General features: G+C 39.5%; 1 protein-coding gene across 3 annotated transcripts in view; it reads left to right on the top strand.

Annotated features, from left to right (window-relative positions):
* PHF21B (PHD finger protein 21B) overlaps window positions 1-24594 on the top strand; it is a 142356-nt gene that overhangs the window by 82958 nt on the left and 34804 nt on the right. For all 3 annotated transcript variants that reach the window (XM_030959388.1, XM_030959387.1, XM_030959386.1), the window contains one exon: window positions 20473-20565. In XM_030959388.1, coding sequence (XP_030815248.1) covers window positions 20473-20565 — 93 coding nt within the window. The remainder of the gene's footprint in view (window positions 1-20472; window positions 20566-24594) is intronic.

Raw genomic sequence — 24594 nt, 5'->3', positions numbered from 1 at the left:
TGAAGGTGCAGTATTACCTAGACTTACATCATGATCATTTTTATAAGGTATTAGCTTGAGGCAAAACCCAAAGGTTAAAAAAATCCAACCTAAAACCCCTTCTGATGTTTACATTCTTGTAATGAACTTTTTCACACACTTTATATAAATAACTTTTTATTTTGCATTCTTTTATGGAAGAGGGAAAATTGATAGACTATTGGTTTGTCCAGTGTCATTGGAGAGGTGGCACTGTCACCATCCAATCCACTGTCACTTTTAGAAATCTATAAATGTTAAAGTCAGAAATTAAAAGTGCTCTTTTTACCTTGAAAGAGCTGCATGTGTGCGTCGTGTTATTTCGTGTCCTATAGCAACAGGCTTCGTGCTGGGCAGCTGGGGAACTCACGATGATGCTTATCCTCATTGTCCCACCTTCTGTCACCACATCTCTGATTCAGAAGCCGTTCTTAAACATCACAAAGTTTACGTACAGAAATGCTTGTGGGGTGGAGGAGCTCAGGGCTGTGCTGGTGCTTCAAGTCCCGGTGCTGGAACCTGCCCTTGCTCAGGCACAGTGGAGCTGGGAGGCTGCTGCCTCTCCAGGCAGGACCAGATGCATCTATATGTTTAATGTTTATGTTCATGGTAATGAAAATATTAAATGAATGGACGTAGTGAAAGGAGATCAGAAGGGGAAGGGGTGCTGTTTGTTTGCTGCGCATCGTGTTTTGCGCAATGTGAAAAACGCCAATCACTTGTTTTTAAAATTTTAAAATTTAATAGTAATAAAACGGTTATAAAAATAGTAATGCAATTAGAGTAATAATAATTTGGACAATTTGGATTAGGAAAATATGAGACAATAGAAACAAAGTGGTACGGACATCCGGGTACCTTTTTCTGGGCAGCACGAGCCCGAAAAAGGACACACCTTAACAGAGGATTAACCCTTAAAAACAATAGCCTGTTGCATATTCATACACTTCATACATGATGCATAAATTCCATTCAAATACAGGATTCTGTCTGGTCAGTGTCAACTTCTTCCTCATAATCCTAAGGGCATCATCCTGCCCAAGCGAGGCAGCAAGAAGTTCGTTTCTTCTGATAATGGAGCAATAAATTCTCTTTCTCTGAAAGATTTCGGTGTCCTGTGGCTGCTATCTCAGTGCGAGTCCTTTTTTTAGGAAAAAATTATCCTTCATAGCATAGTTTCTATTTTAACATTTTGTTATAACCTAAAACTATATTTAACACAGTACTTAAGAGAATTAATACAGCATAACTTTCTAACATAACACATATAATATTCATTTTAATATTTGCGAAAAGCCAACCATAAAATACGCATTTTTCACATGCAGTCCATTAACAAGAGAAGATTTGACTCTAGTCATGCTGTGTGTCGGGAGATGGAGGTGATGCTGATGAAGTTGAAACATGAAGAAAGTGACAAAGTCTTTCTAAAACTTTGTAGAAGAGGGTGTAATGTATAATTGCTCACATGGAAGACATGGATTTATTTTCTGCTTTCTGCACAAAAGGGCTCTGTTAGTCTGGGGGTTGTTTTTTTTATTCCCCTTCACAGGCTCAGGATATCAATCTCTAATAATCAAGAAAGGAGAACCTGGTATGGATAAAGGCAACAGGCAAACTATACCTGAAGATTTTTGTAAGTCAAGGTTATGTTGGAATGTATGAGGCTTTTTAATACCCAGGAAGCCCCTTCCTAAACATATGGGGCACGACCATCACCTACTGCATCCACTAACAAATGGAAAGCACATCCACCCACTCTGGAAACCAAATTGTCCTGTCAGGTTTTCTGGAGAAACAGTGTTCTGTTTAGCTGTTACACTGAAGTATCTGTCTGGGGAATTGGCCTTTGAATATCCATTTTGTATCTCATGCTGGGTAATTTCCTTCTTAGAAGGTATTGTTTATGCTTTACTGAAAATATAGTTGATGATATCCTAGTAGATATTTCTTAGAATACTGGAAAATAACTATATGAATGATAATAATATGAAAGATAATAGTTTCAATATTACAACAGTCTATCATTTTGTGAAGGACTATCTTTTACTGTCACTGTCAGAAGCCATTAGAAGAAAATAATCAAAGCAGTGAGGGAAGAAGCTTGAAATATAATTTAATATGTTTAGACCAAATAGTGAAGCAACAGTCCCAGGTGCTGGAGAGCAATGTGAGTTAGAACATTGGGCTGCAAACTTTTCACTTCTTCAAGTGTTGTTGGAAGAAGAATTTCTAACCTGCTGTGGTGTTGAATATTCCATGCTCCTTCCCATTTATCCTTTCAAAAGGGCAAATGGGTCCCAGTGCCCCCTTCCATATCCCAAGGCATGCTGGGCTCAGTGGTGTATTGCAGCCTGCTGGAGCCAAGCACTGATGCTCTCAAACCTGAAACAGTGTTTGTCCTGCCATTGCAACTTTTCCTTGCAAGGACCAGCTTCAATTCAAGCAGAGGTTTGCTGTTGTTGGAATGGCATGGGAATGTTGACCAGCATTTGGGGTTTGCCTTGGTTTTCTAGAGAAAAAGCTCTAGTGTTTTTACTTAGAGATGTCTTCACATAGCAAGTTTTCATCTTGTAGTTTTGTGATTTAATTATCTCTGATTATGTTTGTAATTTATGAAGGAAGAAGGTGAGGAATGGCAAGTTTCTAAACAAGAGGACTGGCATAGTTTTATCTTTTTGAGAATAGTCAGCAAGCATGGATAGAAACAATAAGAAATACTGAATTACAAAAATAAAAAATGCAAGCTGACCATTGGTCCTAAACTTAGTGCCAATTGCATGTTAATTATCACTCCTCTACCCAAATTAAACTTGCTTTGCAAAATTTATTTTTCTGGAAAATAAAAAAAAATTCTTGCTTCATGCTCAGTATTCTTGATTTTTCCTGGAGTATTATAATGAATCAATGTAGTAACACCTTAGCTACAAGCACTGTAGCCTTGGATGGAAATTTCATTGCTGACATTTATTAATAAGCATTTACTATGTCTTCTTTTTGGGGTTCTTTTGTAGTGTTGTTACTGTTCAGTAAAGTTGTTTGGGTTTTTTTCAACAGGAATGTATGTAGTCTGTAAGATGGAGGATAACAGATCTCTGCAAAGTGGGCTAAGATGGCAAGCTGATAGTTGTAACTGAGATTATTGGTGTAGTGTAGCCTCTTCTTCTGCATCTGCAAAGTGAGGGAAAGGGCAAGGGCATGAAATGTAATATTACAAGAGTCTGAACAGTGCTTGAAAGTATTTAAAGGTTCGGGATGTGCATATGGTCATGTCATGTGGTATCTAGCAAGAAGAATGAAACGCCAAATGAAACTCAGCAGAAAAAAATAGGGCATCAAACACTGTCTAAATACAGAACTTTCAAATACAGATAGGATTAAATGTAAGGTTGTTACAAAAATGTCATTTGAGCAGCAGCAATGCATCACTTTTATTTTAGGCTATTGTTTACCCAGCAGATTTTTAAAGTAATTTTTGAATGTTTTTGACTTAATGGAAGCCATATCTGCATAGGGGAATGTATCTAAGTAAATAAATGCATAACAGATGCTAAAGGATTGTTTAGATACATATCACATGGTTTATTAGAAGCAGGATGTATTGTGAGATTAAAAAGGATTGAGATGTGTAAGCACTGGAAATGGTGAGCTGCAGGAATCAGTGGTGATCCATCCACACTATTCCCTGGCAGCCTTTCAGTGCCAATCCCATGTGTGAGGACATGGCTGGCACAGCTACACTGATACAAAGGTACAGACAGGGATATCATGAGTGCAGCTCTTGCTCCCACTTCAAGAAATGGAGCTTAGAGCTTCATTTGGATGATCTGGAGCAAGTTATGTTGGCTAAAGCAGAATTCTGCTGGCATAAGCTGAATTTTGCTGGCATATGATGTATACATGATAGGTGTGCTTTGCCTTCAGAGAATTGCCAGTGCTGTTGTGTAGAGAGAATGCCCTGGAGCTACTGGGTAGGCAATGATATGCCTATATCTGCAACATACTTTGGTATAAAGAGATTTTGATGTAAGCCTCTCAAATTTTACTTCTATTGCAATGATATTTATGTGGTATTTACCCTTTCCTATCCTCACCACCATTTCCTGACTGAAAGCAAGGTGTGAAATTGCTTTGCTGAAGGACGAAGTCCCATCTGCTGTGCTGGAACAATCTACCTTGTAAAGAAAAGGCCCTGGCTCCCTGTCCTTCCTGACTCCACAAACAGCATCAAACCTGCCTCCTGCCCCTCTCTGTACTTCCCTTCCCACCCATGTGTTTCCTGGGTCAGCTGGAGGAAATTTGGCATTTTCCCCATGCACGTGTACTCTTGTGTCCCAGGGCTTTTCTATACAGAGGTATTCTTTCAAAGCAAAATACAGTATGAGGATTTATAGTGCTAGAAACTCTTGGCAAGATAGTAAACTGCTGTCCACAAATAGTTCATTAACTCCACAGCTCACAGAACTACTTGTGTCCCTGTTTAGACTGAGCAGTCAACACAGGTATCCATTTATTTTTTCAGGAAATGTGGTTTTTATACATGTAGGAGGATGCTCATTTATACCTGTTAGTTATCTGTATCTTCAATTTACAAGAAAAAAATACATCCCAGAACTTTAGAAACATACTCTTACCTACAATGGCCATTTTTCAGAATAATGTATTTGTAGAATGATTTATTACCTTTCTCTTCACCATCCTACTTTATATGCTTCACTATGCTCTTTGTAAAAGTACTTCCTCCATAACTGTAAATCTGCCTGTGCATATGACTAAGTCTTCTTTGGTTTTTATTTATTATTTGTAGTGCAGCAGTACTTAAAAGTTTTATTTATAGAGGTATTTACCTGTATTGGTTATGTGGCTATACATAGCGGGGTTTTTTTAGCATCCATGTTACTACAGTGCCTGAAATCATGGCACTGGTTAATTTATCCTCACAATATGGAGTTAGTGTGACTAAGGCATTATTATTCCATGTTTTACTGTGGGAAAACTGAGAAATAAAGGATCCACTTATGCTGATCCCTTTGTGCTTCTCCATAGGAAGCTCACAAGGGCTGCCTTAGGCAGGATCCCTGTATTGGCAGCCACACTACAGGCCTTTTAGGTAATTTTGAGAATGCCTCAGACATGTCCATGCTGCACATGGCATCCTTGGGAATAAGAACTGTCCAACAGGTCCTTGGATCATGCCACAGCTCCCTTTAGCCTTTGCTGTAGCTCTTTGTAGTTCTGCCTCATACTTATTATTCCTTATCCATGTAAATCCATGTGCTGAAATGCAGGTAGAAATGATAACTAGTGAGCACAAGTAAGGACAAAAGAAAGACCCAGAGGCTCCACACAGATCTAAGGGAGGAGAAAAATAAAGACATTTTTCTATGGATTATGAGAGCCTTGGTCATGTTGGCATCTTGCTGGCATTAGAGATGTGCCAGGTTGTCTGTGATTGCCAAAATCCTTGTGTTTCTGGAGCCCAAGGCTCCTGCTCTTACTGTGTGTTACAACTGGTGTTCAGTTGTATTTTTCTTCAGATCTGTGTTGGTCAGTGATGGCTGATAAATTTCATGATATTGAAGAGATTTATTGAGGGCTTGAGCTTTGTTTTATTGGTCACTCTGGTGGTTTCTGGATGTCTGTCCTGGAGGAACAGAGCAATGATTACTCTGTGTGGGTAACAGTTCCTATTGACTTTCCATAAATTGTTCTGGTTTTTATGGTTTCCTCAAATGTGAAACAAAGGCTGGGTTTCCTGCTGGGGCCTTATCAGGGCTCTGAGCTTTCTGCTTTTGTTGGTCTGTGACAGCAACTTGGTGTGGTAACAGTGTTCTGTTCAGAGTAACAACAGAGGAGAAAACTCCACAGAAAGCCAGTGATGTGCAGATTTTGAACAGGTAAGTACTGACCATACCATCATGGGCACGGTTTCATACACCAGAGTTGTTGTAAACAGAGGAATTCTGAAGTATGATCCTATTGGACTGTACCTTCAGGACATATGTGAAAATAGAGGAGAGGAGACCTAGCCAAATTAAATTATGTCCTGGTTTAGGACAAATTTGGGAGAAAACCTCTAAAGGGATTCCTCTAGAAAGCAGATTCAAGCAGCCCCCCACCCAAGTGGTTTGGGAAAATATTTCCTTGGAGAAAAGTGGAAAAAACTGTTTATTTAACAGGTAAAGCATTCACCAGTACAAAAAAAAAAATGAACAATAATAAACAATAAAACCTCTTGCTGCTCCACAGAGATGACAAACTCAGGAAGTCCCTTGGTGGGCTGTAGCTCAGCTCACTCAGTCTCTGCTCAGTCCCTCCAGTGCTGGAAATGCCACGGCCCAGGCCCGGCCTGGTGCCCACAGCTGGAGCTGCCCGTGCTCTGCTGGGTGTTCTGTCCAGAGCAGGGTTAAACAGGTCCAGGAAAAAGAAAAACCACAGTCCAGGGAACTTCTCTGCCTCAGCTAGCTAAACTAACTAAAAGCAAAGGAGGGCCCTGTCCTGCTGTCTGTCCATGCTGCAACAGCACAGTCCAGGAGCAGGAATGAGAAGGAGTGAGTGCAGTTCCTGAAAACAAACTCCTCGCTTCTTCTCTCCCCACTTTGCTCTCAGAACCAGTCTTAAAGGTGCAAAACTTATTTCTGGGCTAAACGGATGAATGGGGATACAAGCATCATGAAATCAACCCAGGACAGAATAATAATAATAAAGAAAAACTCTCAGACAGTAGGAACTCCGAGGATTTGCCACTCCATTCACCATCCAGTGATCAGTTCTTGCCATTGGGGCCCAAGTTTTAACTCTACCATTAGAATGTTGTAGAGAACATGGTAATTCTAGGAAGTGGGTTATAGTGTGTGTGTGTGACAGATTCTGCTTGTATCTGCACCCTCTTTAGTTGCAGGTTCATTAAGGGAGGTTCATTAATTTACTCCATGTTTAAATATGGGTATCTAACAGCGGGATTTGGCCTTACTCTGATATATACAGCATAAAAGCACTTTGAAATTTGTATTTCTTGCTAAATAGCATAAAATTACATCCTTTCAGGTTAATTAAACCATTTCTCTATGCTGGTTGCTGTTGATGGTATATTTAAATGTCAGATTGACAATAAGCACTTATGCTTCCTGATGATAAATGGCTTCCTTTTAAAATATCCCATATGTGTCAATGCATCTAAAGCATGTGGATTTCTTCTCTGCTCAATCTGCATTCCCATTTGGACTACATTAGGGTTTAGACACCCAAAGACAGAATAAAGACTGAAAAGACAAAATTCAGGATCTGAATAAAACCTCATCAGGCCCTATATAGTATTCCTTACACAGCCAAAAAATTCCAGTGAAGGCAGCAGCATATTCAGCAGGAAAGGGTAAGTAAAAGTGGACTTACACTGACTGTCAGATACTTTGTTGCAAAAATCTAAGAGCAACTTTTCCAAATTTATTTTCTGTGGGAACTGGCAAACAAACACCCTGCCTGCTGGAAGAAAATGAATGCCCAGGAAATGTGGGGTCGATGAGGAATGATGTCAGGATGGGTTCTTGTTTGGGGATCCCAAATAATGATTTATTGAAGAACAGGATACAACTTTTAACACAGTTCAGGGACAAGAACCCAGATGGGCCAAGGGTCCAGGATTAAATGTGGGATAAGAGCGGGTGGTTCAGACGATCAGGGTCCAATGGGAGTAGGGCAAAATGGTGCAAGGTTAGAAACAGGGAGAGCCTTTGGGGATTGACTGGGCAGAGCAATGTGACAAATCAGGGCCAATGGGGATTCAGGGGAGAGAGAACAGTCTGGGAGACGTACAGAAATGGAAATAGGGGCTGAACAGGGGGCAGGGCCAATGGGACAACACAACTCACAGGGAATTAAGATATGAATGCAGAGGCTTGTGGGAAAGAGGCTTTTCTCACCCTAACCTTGGTGCATTGGGGTGCATTATTTATTGTAACCCCTCCAAAGTTGAGGGATGATTTTAGTCACTGGTCCTTGGGCCTCCACAATGAAATAATTGTGAGTCACAATTTATGGAGACCAGACCATGGGTGTTGTCTATACCATTTGTGTCACTGAACATCCCATCTGTAGGTCCATGTGCAGTGGGGTGTAGGAATGGACATGCTGCCTAAGTATTTATAGAATGGGTTTTTTTTTCCCTGTGAGTGTCTGAGAAGTGTCTGTACTGAGCAACACAAGCAGAAGGAGATTAACTGAAAGCTACTTTAGCTTTGTCAGTGGTTCCTGGTCCTGCAGAAGAATGATGGAACTGTCAGCACATTTGTATTTCCTTATAACCAGAAGTACTTAATTGTCCTGTCTATAGAGAACCAAACAGAAGAGACCAGGTTAAAGGAGGGGAATTCTATTGCTCCAAATTAATGCCTTTTATTTGGAGCAATTTTACTTGCATATAAAATAAAGTCTTAAAATTTAGAAAGATAAAAATGTAGAAGAGTGGGCAGCAGGGGAGGGGGGTTTTATGCTCCTCTGCCCTGCTCAGGTGAGACCCCACCTGCAGAGCTGCCTCCAGCCTTGGGGCCCAGCACAGGAAGGACATGGAGCTGCTGGGACCAGGCCAGAGGAGGCACCAAGACAATCAGAGGGATGGAGCAGCTCTGCTGTGATGAAACCCAGGCAGAATTCAGATTGCTCAGCCTGGAGAAGAGAAGCTTTGCAGGGACTGAATTGCCTGAAGGACCCAACAAGGAAGGTGAAGACAGAGTTTGGACAGGGGTCTGGAGTGACAGGACAAGGGACAATGGCTTCAAATGGACAGAGGGCAGAGTTAGATGGGATATTGGGAAGAATTTTTTCCCTGCAAGGGTGGGTGAGGCACTGGCTGAGGTTGCCCAGAGGAGCTCTGGCTGCAGTATCCCTGGAAGTGCCCAAGGCCAGGCTGGATGGGGCTGGGAGCAGCCTGGTCTTGTGGAAGGTGTCCCTGCCCATGGCAGGGGGGAGGATGGGGTGAGCTTTAAAGGTCTTTTCCAATCCAAGCCTTTCTGGAATTCTGTGATTCTATGAATATATAGGCAGTCCCCTTGTGGAAGTTTCTGTGATATTTTCATACATCCTGATACATTATCCATACAAACAAAATTCTGAGTCCCTTATTCTAATGCTGAGAGTTTTTAGCACATGATTGTTTTGACGTTAATCAGAGTAGCTCCCATGGAGAGCTTTGATTCACTTCAGAATTGCAAAGAACACTCTAAAAATGATAATACACTGTAGCTATTTCATTGTAATTGGAGGCTTTCTGTGCTTCACAGAAATTATCAGTCAAGCATTCCTGAAAATGTCAGAATTTTCAAGTTACTTCTATTTAAAATGGAGGACCAAAAATGTGAGGGGATGGATAGAAAATTTGAGGGCAGTGTGATTCAAACTTGAAGTGCAGTTTGTAATAGTGAAAGATGATCAGCTTTGGGGCTGGAGAAGTCATCTCCTAGGTATTTTTCTAAATTATGGGATGCATAAATAGGTCTACTAATTCTACATGTGCTGTTACTTTAATGAAAGGCACCACTTTAGGAAATGAAAGGCTTTGGAATATTGTTAAATGTCTTAGTTCCATTTATTGTTTAAAGGTGAGGTTTTCTCATTATCTTCAAAGTCTGTGGGATGGTTGAATAATTTTCAGGAATCTGTTTGATACCAGACTGCAAACTCTGTATTTATCCTCTTTCAATGTTCGTATTGCAAATACAGGCATGATAAGATCTCCTGTTGGTGTTCTAACTGTATCAGGATTTGACTGTGAGATTAGTCTGCTACTAATCTCACAATGTGTATTTGTGTCTATATTGAAATTGATTGGAAAAATGTATCAGGAAATACTGATCTTCAGCTGTTTTATGTATAAATGTGGAGGGGTTGGTGAGAGAGATGGGTGAGAGAGTAGATGCTGTAAACACAGACTGCTGATGGATACTCAAGAGTAAATAGAAATATCTTAGAAGTAATTCCTGACAGTAATAAAGGCAGTAATTCTATTTCATCTGTGGATTTCATGAGTGGATAATAAACTTGTTTCACATTGCAATATAAGTAGTGTTTATGTTATATTAATATTTATTAGTACTTATTGATGTTAGGCTTTAGTTGTTCTCTTTTCCTCACATCACAGCCATTTCATTAAAATTCAAGTTAAGTTGCTACACAATAAGCAATTAAAAGTGTTTGTGTGTGAGAGAGAGAAGAAAGTAATCTGTGTGTGGAGATATTCCTACAGAGAAGGACAGACCCTTCCTGACTAGGAATCTAGAGAGTTGTGCTCCAAGTGACGGAGTTCTGTTTGCAGTAGTTAAAAGATTTGGTTCTTTGAATGCATATTTCAACCCACAGGCTCTGTTTTGCTGTTCATATAAGAATGGCTGGGATGGGTTTCCTGCCTTTTAATGGGATGTTTGTATATCCCTTGCTTTGACAGTGGGCAGTGCCTCTTCAGGAGTGGGATTATGCTCTATGTTAAATGGCCTTTTTGTGTGACATGTGCAGGACTGCCAGCTTGGAGGATAATGTGAGTCACAAAGTGCCTGATCCAAATTTAACCAAATTTGTTCATCTCTAAATTTAGAGAATAGCTGAATGGCAAGACAGATATATTCCAGTTTCCATCAGTGACAAGGACAGAGTGTTGGCGGATGCCTGTTAAAAGCTATAGGGTGTGTTTTTGATACTCATATATGTGTGTATGGGTGGGAAAAGACTAGTTACTTTCACTTATCATGAGCCTGTTTCTTCTTTGGCTGCTTTTAAATCACTCTTGGGCTTGATGTTTCTTCTGTGCAGATAATTCTTGTGCAGATGGTGTGCTGTGGTCTTGAGTCGTGTTTTTGCCCTCTTGAGTAGAAAGACTTGCATTGGAATTGGATTTTTATCATTATGAAAACTGAAATATAGACCCTTTTAAAATAAGGCAGGCACCAGGCAAGGTAAGACAAACCAAAATTCTTTTTGTTGATCTTACAATCAGGCTTCAATATCAGTGATTTCAGAAAACTATTTCAAGTTTATCCTCTATTTGAGCATAACCCTGAGTTAACCTGTATATAATTCAGGTGTCTTCAACAGGATTAATCACATCCATGTATCAGTTCATATTTACCTGCTTTTCTGTGCTGGGGTCTTAATCTTTTTGACTGTTCTAATTCTTTGGCTAAATATTGTCCTTGGAGATTTGACAAGTTAAGGCAAGACCATCCCCACTGCTTTTGTGCAAGGCATTTTGTTAATGGGTATAACTGTTTGGGGGGTTTTCTCCATGAGATCTTTATTATAGACATTTGTTTAGCCTCTTTTTCTTGTTTCATTTTATTACAACCCCAGTTCAATGACTTGTGTCATCAAATTTGCACATGTAGGATATTACAAATCTGTCTGTTGATTGTTGCATCCCTCACTGAATCAAACAATGAGCCTGGCTGGGTTGGAGATGTGTTTATTTTTATTTGCAGGATCACTGCAATAGCAGTGACTGAATAGGTACTACCAGAATGTGAATGACAGCTTTGATGGAATTAAAGCAACATTGTGCTTCCTGTAGTTTGCTGAACTGGTAATGATGATTTGAGAGTTTTACCTTAAATATTTACTATCCTTCTGGGTGTGAAATAAAACCCCAAGTCAGCATTGTTTAATTTAATGTAATACTGATTTTTCTTTTAATAATATCTTAGTACACCAAGATATTTTTTAAAGAAGGATTTTGTAGACTAGTAGTAATAACAATACTGTAGAAATTTGACAGAGATGCTACAGGGATACTATGATTTTAGAAGACTGTATATGGTAATTAGGTAGCATTTGCTCTAATGAAACCCCACAACCCAATTTGCTGTTTTCACTTTTTTTTAGGGTGAAGCATTACTATATTAATTTCCCTCACACTTGACTTTTCAAAATACAAGCCTATCCTCCATATTCTGTCAACATGTAATTTTTAACCTTTCCTGTAATGTGGGAAATTAGATATTGCATCTGTTATTATTGCTAGAAAAGGACAGCCCAACCTCCCTAATAAGTGTGAGAAGATAAAAAGCTCCAGGTTTCTGCTGTATTTGTAGTTTTAAGTGGGTTTCAAAGCCAGAGTAAGTGACTTTGAACCATCACTATGATGGCTCAGAATTGTCAAGTCTTGAGGAATATGAGCTCTAACTCTCATTCTTCTAGCCTGAATCCAGTAATTGGTTTTGAATTTAGAAGTTATTACATGGAACCAGAATTAATTTATATCTTGGCATATCATGACATGTTTACACTTCAGTAAGTTTAAGTTTATAAGCCTTAATAAAATAGAATTTCTCAGCAAATTCTATGAGCATTGTCAAATGTAAGTTTGGAACATCTCCACTGAAGTCAGGTCTAGAGAAGCTTTATTTGTACCAGAAGAATTAATCTAATACATCACTAGCATGTCTTTCACTATTTTCCTAATGACACTACAATAGGCTTGGCAAGCTAATAGTGATTTTTGTTGTTGTTGTTATTACTGCTATATTTTCTTTCAAAAGGGATGTTTTCATACTGTAATCTTCATATCCTGCAGCTGTGGTAGGACAGTGGTGCTTTAGTAGCTGCTGGGTCTGTTGAAGATTTTCACTCCTGCCTGAGCTCACTTGAGGGAGAGGTGTGAAACTGCTTTGTGTGACACTGTTCATACATTTTCCCTTTACTTGGGAATATTTCTGCCAACTGTGAATGCAGACTAAGTAATTTGAAAACATTAGTCATTAAAAACCAGATCAACCTGGAACAGCTGAGTAGTTAAACAGAAAACCTTTTATGAATCATCTGAGCAAGAGACTATAGGTGTGATCACAGCTGCTGAGTCTTGCTTCAACTCATTGGCATTATGCTCATTTGTGCAGGAGGTGGAGACTTAATTAGTTAAATATGGTTTCTGAATAAGGCTACAAATCACAGAACAGGTATGTGCATGCTAATGCATTTAGCACACCCAAACTTTCTTTTTTCTTTTTATTTTATTTCAATTCAGAAATTTGGGGTGTGATCAAATGCCTGTAGAAAAAATCCTAATAAAAAATTTTAACAACTAATATCTATATATAAAAATTTATTTTTATAACATATGTCGAAATAATTTATAATTCTTTTGCTTTTAAAATGGTGCATTAGAAAAAGCTACTGACCAGTAAATAGTGTGGTGCCAGTTATGTGTAGGAATAGGCATTTGGCACAGATGTCTTCTTGTGTAAGTAATCAATGGGATTTCTGAAACAGGGAAAAATGTGGGCTGTATTCATTGTGTTTTCCCTTTGCCAGAATACACACCTACAGTGTGTTCAGAGTTTGTATTTTTTGGTGCACCCAGATGGCAATGTGCAAGTGGCAAGAAGTAGAGATAGTGGTTTGAAAATCCTATGGTAAAAGCAGAGATAAATTGGGAGGTGCTCTGAAAAACCTGGGAGACACAGGAAAAGCAGAATATTACTTGCTGTATCTCTGCATATTCTCTTCTGATACCTGCATGAGATGTGATACCACCTTGGGCTTCCCTGCAAATGAGTGGTGATGAAAGGGATGAGTACAAAAACCTCAGCAACAACTAAGAACTTGGTTTTAAAAGCAGGTGTGGAATTTAGGGTGGTGCTTTGCCTCCTACTGCTTGTGGCTGCCCCCATGCAGAGAGAACTTGTCCAGGACAAAAGTCCAAATCATTGATAATTGGTTATAAGGAGAGTTGTTTAAAATAGTATTTTTGGTGCCCAATGAAAGGATGGTTTCAAAAATATTGGTACTTTGAAAAAGAAACAGGACATGTATTTTCAATTGTCTACTTCATAACAATCATAAATTGCATATGCAAGCATGATTAATGAATTCTGAGTAAAGGGAGAGGAACTTGGGAGAACAAACACTTTTAAAACCTGTAAACATTTACATTTCTATGAAATTCCAATTAAATTACTGTTCATACAAAATATGTGTCTGAAATAACAGCCTCTTTCGAATGCAATGAAATGTGAAACTGATACCTTATTCCATCAGTTTTTTGGAAATAACCACGCACAGTGATTTCACCAGATTTTGGAAAATGAAAAATTATCTCCACCAATTTTTATGCAAGTTGAGTCTAGAAGGAAAGAAAAAATATGTATCTGAACTTGTCTTACAGGAGCCTCAAAGTTATGTCCAAAGGCCCGTTGCTTTTATTGGGGGACTCTGAAAACATGATAGTATTCAGGTGTTCAGGTGAGCTAGAGGACAACAGTTATCTGGGATTTGTGAGGAAAGGGGCAGCAAGTTTTAGGTCAAATCAACTTGGAGGCTGCATACAGTGCTTGGCATTTATATAAAGCAAGATTAAGGTTGAATGCAGCATTCAAGTTATAAAATGGATGTAGAATGGGTAAAAAACCCCTGCAATTACTTCAGCGATGATCCATTCAGGTTAAGAATTTTCGTCTTTGCTGTTGCCATAGCAATCTGTTCCACCGTCACTAGCACATTAAAAATCCATTCTGTAAAACTGTTGTTGCCAATATTGAACACATAACAGACAAAAAGGTTTTTTTTAATAGCTTAGGTTCAACACGAAGAAGACCTAGATCTTAAAAAGATGCTTATGTTCTTTAAAAAGAAGAAGATTAGTATTTCCATAATTCATTGCAGGAACACAGTATTTGTGCTGCAGTATTGATGTCAGTATAAAATAATTTGCAAATAATCCAGCAATGTAGTGTCAGTTGAGCTCAAATAATTGAACTGTTCAGCTGAGATACAACAAACCCATATGTTCCTGAGTTAAACTCTTCTTTTGGTAACCTGCTGCAGAACTGAATGTGTCTTTAACCTTCTGTTGCTGATTGAGTCTGATTCTCTTCAGTGATTGACTGGAGTGATTTTATCCTGGTGTAATTCTGGAGTGGGAGAACAGTTATGTCCCCTAACAGCTTTACATCTGTGATGTAATCTTAAACTGCTCATGGACACAAGCTCTGCAATGAGTTTGTACAGATAATGAATTGTAGCAGTAACCATTTGTTACTACATCTAAAGGAGGGGGGAAGGCAATTTATAATTCAAAGTGAACATAGCAATGGTTTGACAAATCTATGTACCCAAACTGAGTAAAATGCAAATATTTTTCAATAGAGATACCAATATCTAGATACATACATATATATGTGTGTGTGTGTATTCATTCAGGACTGAAAGGCAGAAGCTTGCTTAAATCACAAATAGTCCTAGATTTGAAAACTCAGGCATTGACTAAATAAGTCCTAACATAATAGCTGGAGACTGAATGTATGGCCCTTAGTCTGATCACGGATAATGTAGGTCTCATCTTTGTTTCTGCAGCAGCATCCTTTTATCCTCTGACCATCTCTAGACTTCATCCTTTGAATTCTTATCCTCTGCCCATGCCATACTTCATTGTTTCACTTTTTATGTCTTCCACTTGCAACTCTCCTCACACTTCTATACCTCAGTTGTCTTTGAGAGCCTTTATCCTGGGATGGGGTTGATTTATGGCAGGAGAATCATAGGAGGTTCACAGAATGTTCTGAGTTGAAAGGGACCCACAAGGGTCATTGAATCCAACTCCTGTTGGTTACTCCTGTAGTTACAATGCAAGGCATTAATAGAAATGACAGTGATAAGTGATCTTCTTTTATAACTGCACTTGGCAATATCTCTTAAATTTTTCATTTTCTTTTGGTTGAATGGGAGGAATTGCTTTTTTTATTTTTTTTTCCTTTTAATACAACGGTGTCCTCTTGTTTTGGGGACTTGAGCTGTTTTTCCTATTTTAAGTTATTACTATTATCTTAGGGAATAAACTGACCAGTGAAAAGGATGATTTCATCTGGATTCCTTCACCTCTTTTTGCAATTTGAATGACGCTTTGGAAGGTGCTGCTGGATGACGTTTACCCAACAGGGATTGCAGGTCCCCTCCACAGTGGGCCTGCTGCATTCCTGTCTGAGAGCATCTGTGGATGGCCGAATCAAAACCATGTCCCTGACATGCCAGATCCCTGTCTGCCTGTGGAGGTGGCTGGAGACAGGAGCTGGGAAATGTCTTGTGTCCCAGTCACGTGTGTTCATTATCCAGTAACTCTGCACTGAGGGATGGAGTGGTTGAGCTTTCTGTCCCAGTCCAGGGCTGGAGGTTGAGGTAAGAGTTAGCAAAAGATCATGAGCTCCCAAAATGCTTTTGGATGTAAAGTTTAGTGAATTGGACAGTAGGAAATACAGGGTGATGTACTTGTTCTTATTTGAAAAAAAACCCAACTGTATAAAGTAGTAAGTCTGATTTAAATGCATACAATCAAACCCGAGGCAAACTGAAATTTGGCTCTTCACTTTCCCCATCCCTTCACATTATAGATGTTTCAGAGGGTCACCAGAAAAGCCCAAGTAGCTTTAGACAAAGGAGAGACTCAGAAATATCTTTGACTTTTATGGACCTTTTTCATTAAAATGCTTAGAGCTGTAAATGTAGAAATAAATTTATCTTTACTAAAGTGCTGCTATTCCACATTCATAAAATAGTCTTTTAAATTACTGTTTCTGCTTGTATCAATAAATCCATACAAAAATGCTTAAAGGTCAAGCATTGCCAGAAAAATGTCTTTTCAGCTTGTTAATTACAAGTTTATAAGAATGTGCACAACCTTGCTCTTTGGATAAACTGGAAAAGAAGAAGGAGAAAAGAAAAAGGTCCCCATGGATAAAAACGATAGTGTGGATGGAATTAGTGAGTGGCAAATCTTTGCTCCATCAGGCTCACCATGGCCTGGACAGTTGGGGCATGAAAACACGTAGCTCTGCTACCAGGAGGAACAAAAGTTTATTTTTCTGTTTGTTGGGGAGGTATCTTGAGTAGTTGCCTCCTGAAGCCCATGGGCTTGAGCTGAAGGCCCAACTGGAGCTGATATACTAAGGGGAGTGTGAGCAGGATTTGACATGTCGTAGCTTGAGCCATGGGAAATTTGTCCAGTTCTCATTGTGTGGCCAAGGACGTCAGATAAAGAGACTTATGTTTTTATTTCCCATTTATTTTCTTGTTTTTGTACAGCTTGAACAAGAACGAATCAGTGTAAATTTTACCCAGAGCCAAACTGCCCAACCACCCATTCTGGCACCTCCTTCACTGCAGAGAGCACAACTGGGATTCCCTGTTTCATGCTTCACTTCTTTCACCCATCATCATGGAGACATCCTGGTCTGCCTAAAAACTGAGCCATTCCTATGGAGGTCTCCATGCATGGATGAGATGAAGTTAATCAGTCACATGGATTAGACACTGGAATTTCCACCTGCACAAGAGTCTAGCCCTGACCATTATCGTTTCACCTCTAAATCTAGATGTTTTTAATCACTAAAAGGGAGACAACAATACTGACCTAGGCGAAGTACCCAGACATAAGAGATGAAATGTGTAACAGGAAAAGTACAGAGGTCATCCAATTCTTGAATAGCTGGAGCCATTTATTGCCCAAGCTGGGAAATCGTAACAAAACAATGTAAATAGTGAAAAATAAAATAGATTCTTACATAGCTCTCTGTCTGAACATAATGTAGTGCTAATATTAATGTGAGATTGAAGTTCTGATTTTTTCAGAACTTGGCCATATGATTTCTATACTGAGATTGTTTCCTTGAATATTCAGTAACAGATCCTTACTATAAAACCATTTGTAAACAGAAGGCTGCATCTTTGTCACTAAAAATTTCATCATTTAAGAGTTATTTGGTTTTGTACTTTTATGTTTGCTGCAGAACTGCTACTTCAGGAAAATAAATCTGATTAAATTTTTGAAAGTGCAGTAGGCAGAAGTGACAGTAGTTCATTTCTCCGCTATCCACAGATGATTCCTCCTGACTTTGCCTTCAAGTGAAGCTGAGGAAACAGTGCAGAGTAGTTTTGTGGTGTTTCTTGTTTGTTCTCTCATTTCTTTTGTCTCAATCATTCACTGTTTTGAAACCTGAACCATAATTGGCCCAGCGAGGCACCCAGGGGCTGACATGACCTCCTTCCTCACAGGACAGGCAGTCATTCTGTTCTAGATGCTTGGTTGTTTTTTATTCCCTGGAGATATTTAAAGTAATACAAGAGAAGAGCTTTTTTACTCAGACATGGAGTTTTTTGTGCATCTTAACAATTGATAACTCTATGTTAGTTAACATCTCAGTAATTTGACTCTTATATTTATAATCAGTTCCCAATTTCATTCAGTGTCAGCTCTTTGTATTTTAATGGCATCACAGAATCATTAAGGTTGGAAAAGACATCCAAGATCATCAAGTTCCAGCCTTGGACTGAACACCACCCTGCCAATCACCATGTATTTTGTTGTCCAGTTTGGAAATCTTTGCAAATCCTTGTGTATTTGTAGGAATAGGAATATTAAAATGTGTGTTTGCAAGGTCAGAGGCAGCAGCCTTTAAAGCACAACTTTCCAGAAGGCAGAACTTTTTGTTTTGAACTTTCTGTAGAGGGTATCTCTGCAGCACAGGAGAAGCAGTGATGCCCCTGGTACTTCCAAGTAGACCCTGGACTTCACCTGTGATGAAAGAAATCTCATTTGGGACAGTAGGAAAATATAGATCCTACTTTTGATAAACTTTCTGTAGCATGAGTTGGAAAGTTCACTTCAGTATTTACCCTAAAAAATCTGAATCTGGGCTGAATTGATTACAGTTCATGCTAATATTAAGCAGGAAGATGTGATAAGTCTAATAAATGCCCATAGCAGCAGGTGGCAGCTCAATTTCTCCTCCTCCCCAGACTGCAGTAGTTCATCAAGTTATTCTTGCTGATGTGTGAGGCTGTGATAGGGTAGAGAGGGCAATGAAGTTGTTCAGTCAGATCCTTCCCCTTGTTTTTAGTCCCTGTATCACCCTATAAGGAACCTGTGGCAGAAATACCCCTTCTGTTCCTCACCCTCCTTAATCCTCCTCCAGATCCCTGATTTCTAAAGGAAGGTGTAACTTACTTGTTTCATCATCCATGGGTGGAAATGCTGCTCTCTCTGTCCCCTTTCCCTCTTCTCTTGGCTTGAGACAGAATTTTAATGGAGTATGTTTTTCCATGGATAATCCAGGGCACTAGTAATCCACGAGTACTCAAGAAAAATTGTCTTGCCTGTTTATAACTGTTCAACTCTCCTTGTTGTTTTAATCAGGCAAAAAATCTTCTTCAAATGTTCATCTTTGCTGAATATGCAGCATCACACCCCCAAATGTCTCTGACAGGAGTAGCAGAAGTAAAAATATAAATGCTGTAGGAGAAGTTTATTAAGAATATTCTGCCTGAATACACTTGTTATTTCTTATCAAACACTGGAGACAGAATGAAATAGACTGTTTTGCCACTCTGTGGGTGAGGTCTGAGGAGAACATATCAGTATGGATATGACACAATTTCACTTTCCTTGAGCTGATTATGTTATAGTTTCTTTTCTACTGACAAATTTCATTATCAGATTAAGGTAATAATAGCATATTTTATCTTGCTGGCTGTGATCCAAAGTCTTGGTTTAGAGCAGAGTTAAATTTAGAGAAATTCAGTTGAATCTATATTTTTCTCCATATTAGCTATTTCTAACAGTCTGGTAAGATTTTCTGTTTGGTGACTAAGTGTCTCTTGCTGTTATAATGACAGTCATATGCTTGCTTATATTTCTGTGTCATCCCAACAGTGATAACAAAATGCTAGATAAAAGTTACAAAAACCTTGCCTTAAGAATATTGCCCAGTAAACCAAAGTATTTTTAGAACTTTTGGTTAGAAGCTGTGGCTTCCCCATCCCTGGGAATGTCCAAGGCCATATTGGATGGGGCTTGGAGCAACCTGGTCTGGTGGAAAGTGCCCCTGCCCATGCTGGGGGGTGAAATTGGGTGATCTTTAAGGTCCCTTCCAATCCAAGCCATTCCATGACTCTGTGAATTGAAATCAGGGATGAAAGACATTGAATGGGAAAAGTTAGCTGTCTTCTTTACATATATGGCCCAATCATAAATTTATAAGCCATCTGCTTAATCTATCCTATCTTAAATAAGCTTTGAATAAATTTGGTATAAAACTAAGAAAAGGGTGAGTAACAAAAATAAGCATGGATAGCAATAAATGCTGTGTTGGCCAAATGGCTGTCAGCTGAATGTTGTGTGGCAGTGTGCTGTAGTAGATTTATAGGCAGCTTTCCATTTTAATAATTCAGTATTTACTATTTCCTGAGGCACAGCAAATATTTCTTTGTGACCCTGGCTACCATGAAATGCATCATTGTACCAATACACGTCACTGTGGTGCATTTCAGATCTTTTTTGAAAACAGTTTGGTGCCTCCTAGAGAGCCTTCAGCCAGGGCAGCTGGGAAGGGGAAAAGAGCTGGAAGGGAACTGCTGGCTCAGAGAAATTCTGTCTGGGAAAGCTTTTCAATTGTTTTAAGCTGTGTTCAAATGTTTTTCTTCCAACAGACTTTGGGAACTATCACTGCAGTGCCCATTAAGGTTCCTCAGGTCAGCTCCTTGCAGAGGTTGGCAGGACAAGGACCAGCAGTGCTACCTCAGGTACAAAATACACTTTCAAAGAGGGGGTTGTGTCATTTTGTGCATATTCTCTTCTTCTTTGTACATATTCTCTGCTTCTGTCTAGTGTCCAGGCCTGGGTGCATCAGCCCACTGATTTTGCAGAGTTGTGTTTTTCTTCAGTCCATGAAAAAAATAATTCTTCTGGGTGTGTACTGATGGCGCAATGAAAAGCTATAAAATGTAATGCAGATTCATTGTGGAAGAGCAAAATACATATGGTGGAATGTAAATTTATGCTTTAAAGTTGAATCACAAATCAAAGTGAAAATCTGCAATGCTGTAATTAAAAGAACTGGTCGAAGTGTTAACCTTCCTGTTCAAGATTTAACCCTATGTTCTGTTTCACTCACTTTTTTGCCTTATCTATCCCAATACAAAGTTTTGGCCCAGCTAACCCAGGTGCCAGACTGAGGAAAGATTCTCTGAGCAAGAGTGAAAGGAGAGTTGCACTCACTGTTTTTTAAAAGGTTTCAAACTGTCTTCTTTTCTGAACACCAATCACTGTTTCTATAACTATGCACTTTATTCCCCATTTCAATCCTTTTTCTCAAAATTTTTGGATGTCATTTTCAATAGGCATTTTGCTGCAGTTCTATGGTTTCCTCTTAACAGTAATGATTATTAAGTATAAATATATTTCTCCCACTGTGGCCCTCACTGCTCTGGTCCAGGAAAATTGGAAACTTCTGATGGAAATATAAAAATTCCAGGAAGCAAGGCCATGTGATGCCACACAGGTGTTATGGTAAAAACATCTTCTTCCTTGTAGTGTTGTGAAAACAAGCACCTAAGAAAAAATTATTTTGGAAATTAAGAGGTGTATATTATCTTCCAGTAGGAGCTGGAAATAATGCAGAATTAAACCCAGTCACAGTCCATGTCTTCAGCTTTTATTCATCAGACTTGGTCACTGACCAGGCTGGCCACTAACCTCCTTTTGTCCCCATGGGTGACAGGCAAGGCCCCATACCTTGCTCTGAGTTACTGGCACAATCCTGCCATTCTAGGACTGACTTTGGAGATGCAAATTCCCATCTCCTAAGCATACCAACAAGTTGAGTCCAGCTGAGTTTGGCACCTGCTCAAACCATTACTTTGTTTGCCCATGTAACAGCAAATTACTGGGACAGCAGAACCATATTCGTCCCTCCTCTAGCAAGAATTTGGAATATTTCACAGGGAATGAAAGCAGTGTCCAGACTCAGATGTTATCTGTGGCTCAATCTTGTTCTGGAAGGGATGGAACCTTCCTCAATGTCCATCTCTGCCAAGTCTAGTTGTGACAGTGAAGTTGTGACAAGTCTAGTTGTGACAATGAAACCAGAGCAGCAAAGGCTTCTGTGCTCCAGCAGCTGTGTTCCATTTACTCAAGCAGTGAGTCCAGGTGTAGCTGTGCAGTGGCAGGTACAGTTGCATTCATTTAATCTTTTTTGGCTGCATGTGCTGCTTCTCTGCAGGTATGTGGAGCAGTGAAAGGCCTGGGTGGAGCCTTTTTGGGATTCCTGCCATTTTAGGAGCCTACTTACATGTGAATCTTCATCTGGGAGTGCCTTTCCTCTAAGCTGGACAGATTACACTTCTGTCTCAGGTGCATGTAGATAACTGGGAAAAATCCAAGTCAGTATCTGCATTCCTGGCAGCACACCAACTGCTCCCTGTCATTTCTCCTTTTGACCAGTCTCATTATTTCTTTGGGATTCAGATTCCCTTCAGATTTACAGGTAGGCATAAATATTACCATGCTGGCTGGACAGAAAGAGAGGACTCATCCATTTTGAGGCCTCATCACGTCTAAAGGAGTTTGATATATTTAACACTTTAGTGCTCCTCATCTTGACAGCCTCTTTTGATTTACCCCTATGCAAAAAAAAACATACCGCACAAGTAAAATGAGGCATTTAACAAGAGTTACATAAAATAGTAACAGCTTCCCTCATTTTCCACATTAGTACAGATACTTGTCATTTGTTTTGTTCATTTAAATGGGTTTATGATATGACCCCCTGGAAGCTTTTCCATCTGGGAAATGAAGTTTCAAAATCTGCACATTCACAAATGGCAGCAAAATCACATCACTCAGAACTGCTAATTAAGTGGTGAGCAAACAAACATTACTTACAAGTTCTTTCCACAATACAAACAATATTTTAGGCATTAATTATTTGCCAAAACAAGCTTCTTTGACAGACATTTGTGTTGTTTTTTGGGTTTTTTTGGTTTGGTTTGTTGGTTAGTTTTTTCCTAAATATGAAGGTATTTTTGCTTTCATCAAATAAGTGAGCTGTGATGTTTGAGAAGCTAATTCCAGATAGCCTTTCTCTTCTTACTTTGGTCTTTGAGGTCTCCAGCTGAGTAAGATGCTTTGAAACTGCAGACTCTCCACTGCACTCTAAGAAGAAAATCCTAGAGGTCCTCTACTTAAACACTGTGGTACTCTGGAGCTATTCCTCTTCCTTATGGCACCATCTGCTCTAAGGAGGGGGTGGCATTCTGTCAGGTTGAGTTCCTATATCCAGCTGCAGAGCAAATATTCTGTTTATTTTGAACTGGTTTACAGACAAATCCAAGTTGCACTGTAGCCACCTAGAGGTACATGTGAAATGTGATTTGCTGTACTTCAACAGGAAGATTTTAAATGAAAAGGTAAAAATATTAAAATAAATCCCGTTTTATTGTCAGTAATTTGGGCCTAGTGCAATCCTCATTCAAATTAATGGAGGGAGAGACTGTGACATTTTGAATGGCAGTTAAATCAGATTACAATGCTATTTCCCTGACCTATCTTTCCAGTGCTGGTTGAAGGCACAGTTTGGGATGGCTTTGCTCATCACACTGCTGCTTAGAGCAGAGCAGTGTCTGCATTGGAGGGATCACACAGGTTAGTGGTGAAAGCAAACAGGTACTCACAGGGCCTCAGGTGAAATATGTATGTTTCAGTCAACTCTGCCAAGTTCTGCTGTCAGACACTGCTTAGTTTATATCTTCTGCAGTGACTTTTTTGCTTAGGTTGGAAATGGATGTGTGTGTTCTATTCCTATCTGATGGGGCAGTTATCTTCTATTGAGCAGTTTTCTTCATCTCTTCCAAAACCCATCCTCCCTTTGGGGAGATCTCTTCTGTTAATGGACCATTGAGTCCCACTGCATGACTGATAAAATTACATCATCCCATTGGGAGATGCTCCACCCAGGGGAGGATTCCTACCTGGATAGAATCTGAGGTTTGGAAGACCACAGCAGCCTTTTCCACTGGATTCCCAGAGGAGCAGCTCTTTCCCACTGGATTCTAAGGAAGACCAGGCCCACCTAGACCACCACTGTACCTTCAGAGGAAAACTCCACCCTTCTACAGGATCCCTGCTCCAACAGAACCACACCTGGCACTGCAGGAGGGCTGCAGCCACCATTTAATGGGACTTCTACCAACAGGGTGTCAGGTCGTATTCTGACTCTGTCAGTGTTGTTTTGTATTACTGCATTATTTATTTTATTTTTATTTTCTTTTCTTTCCTAATAAAGTACTGTTATTCATGCTCCCAAATCTTTGCTGAGAGCCCCCTTAATTTCAAAATTATAACAATTTGGTGGGAGAATTTTACATTTTCTATTTCAGGGGAGGCTCCTGCCTTCCTTAGCAGACACCTGTCTTTTCAAACCAAGACACTTTAACATGTGTAATTCAGTAGGGTCTGAATGTGGTCACTTGTCTGCCCTGAGACAAGCTCTGTTATCTTGGTGTGTGTTTATTCTTCACTGGGTGCCATGTGAACCCAGCCAGTCTCCATGTGTTAAAAACACTGTCCCATTTTCAAATTTCATGTCATAATTCTCATGAGCACATTTCTACTGGTAGCTGCTGCTTCTCTTCACATGTGTACCAAACCTAGGTACTGCTCCTGGCTTCCTTAGTAGTAGGGCTTCTGGAAGAGTTCTTGGAAGGAAAACAACTTCTAGAGACACAAAAAAGTTTTGGGCTGCTACTGTGTACTACAGAAGAAATAGGTTGGTC

The sequence above is a fragment of the Camarhynchus parvulus genome, chromosome 1A (assembly GCF_901933205.1).
Source record: "Camarhynchus parvulus chromosome 1A, STF_HiC, whole genome shotgun sequence".
NCBI classification, from domain to species: Eukaryota; Metazoa; Chordata; class Aves; order Passeriformes; family Thraupidae; genus Camarhynchus; species Camarhynchus parvulus.
The sequence above is the reverse complement of the archived record's forward strand: the minus strand, read 5'-3'. Positions and strand labels throughout refer to the sequence as shown.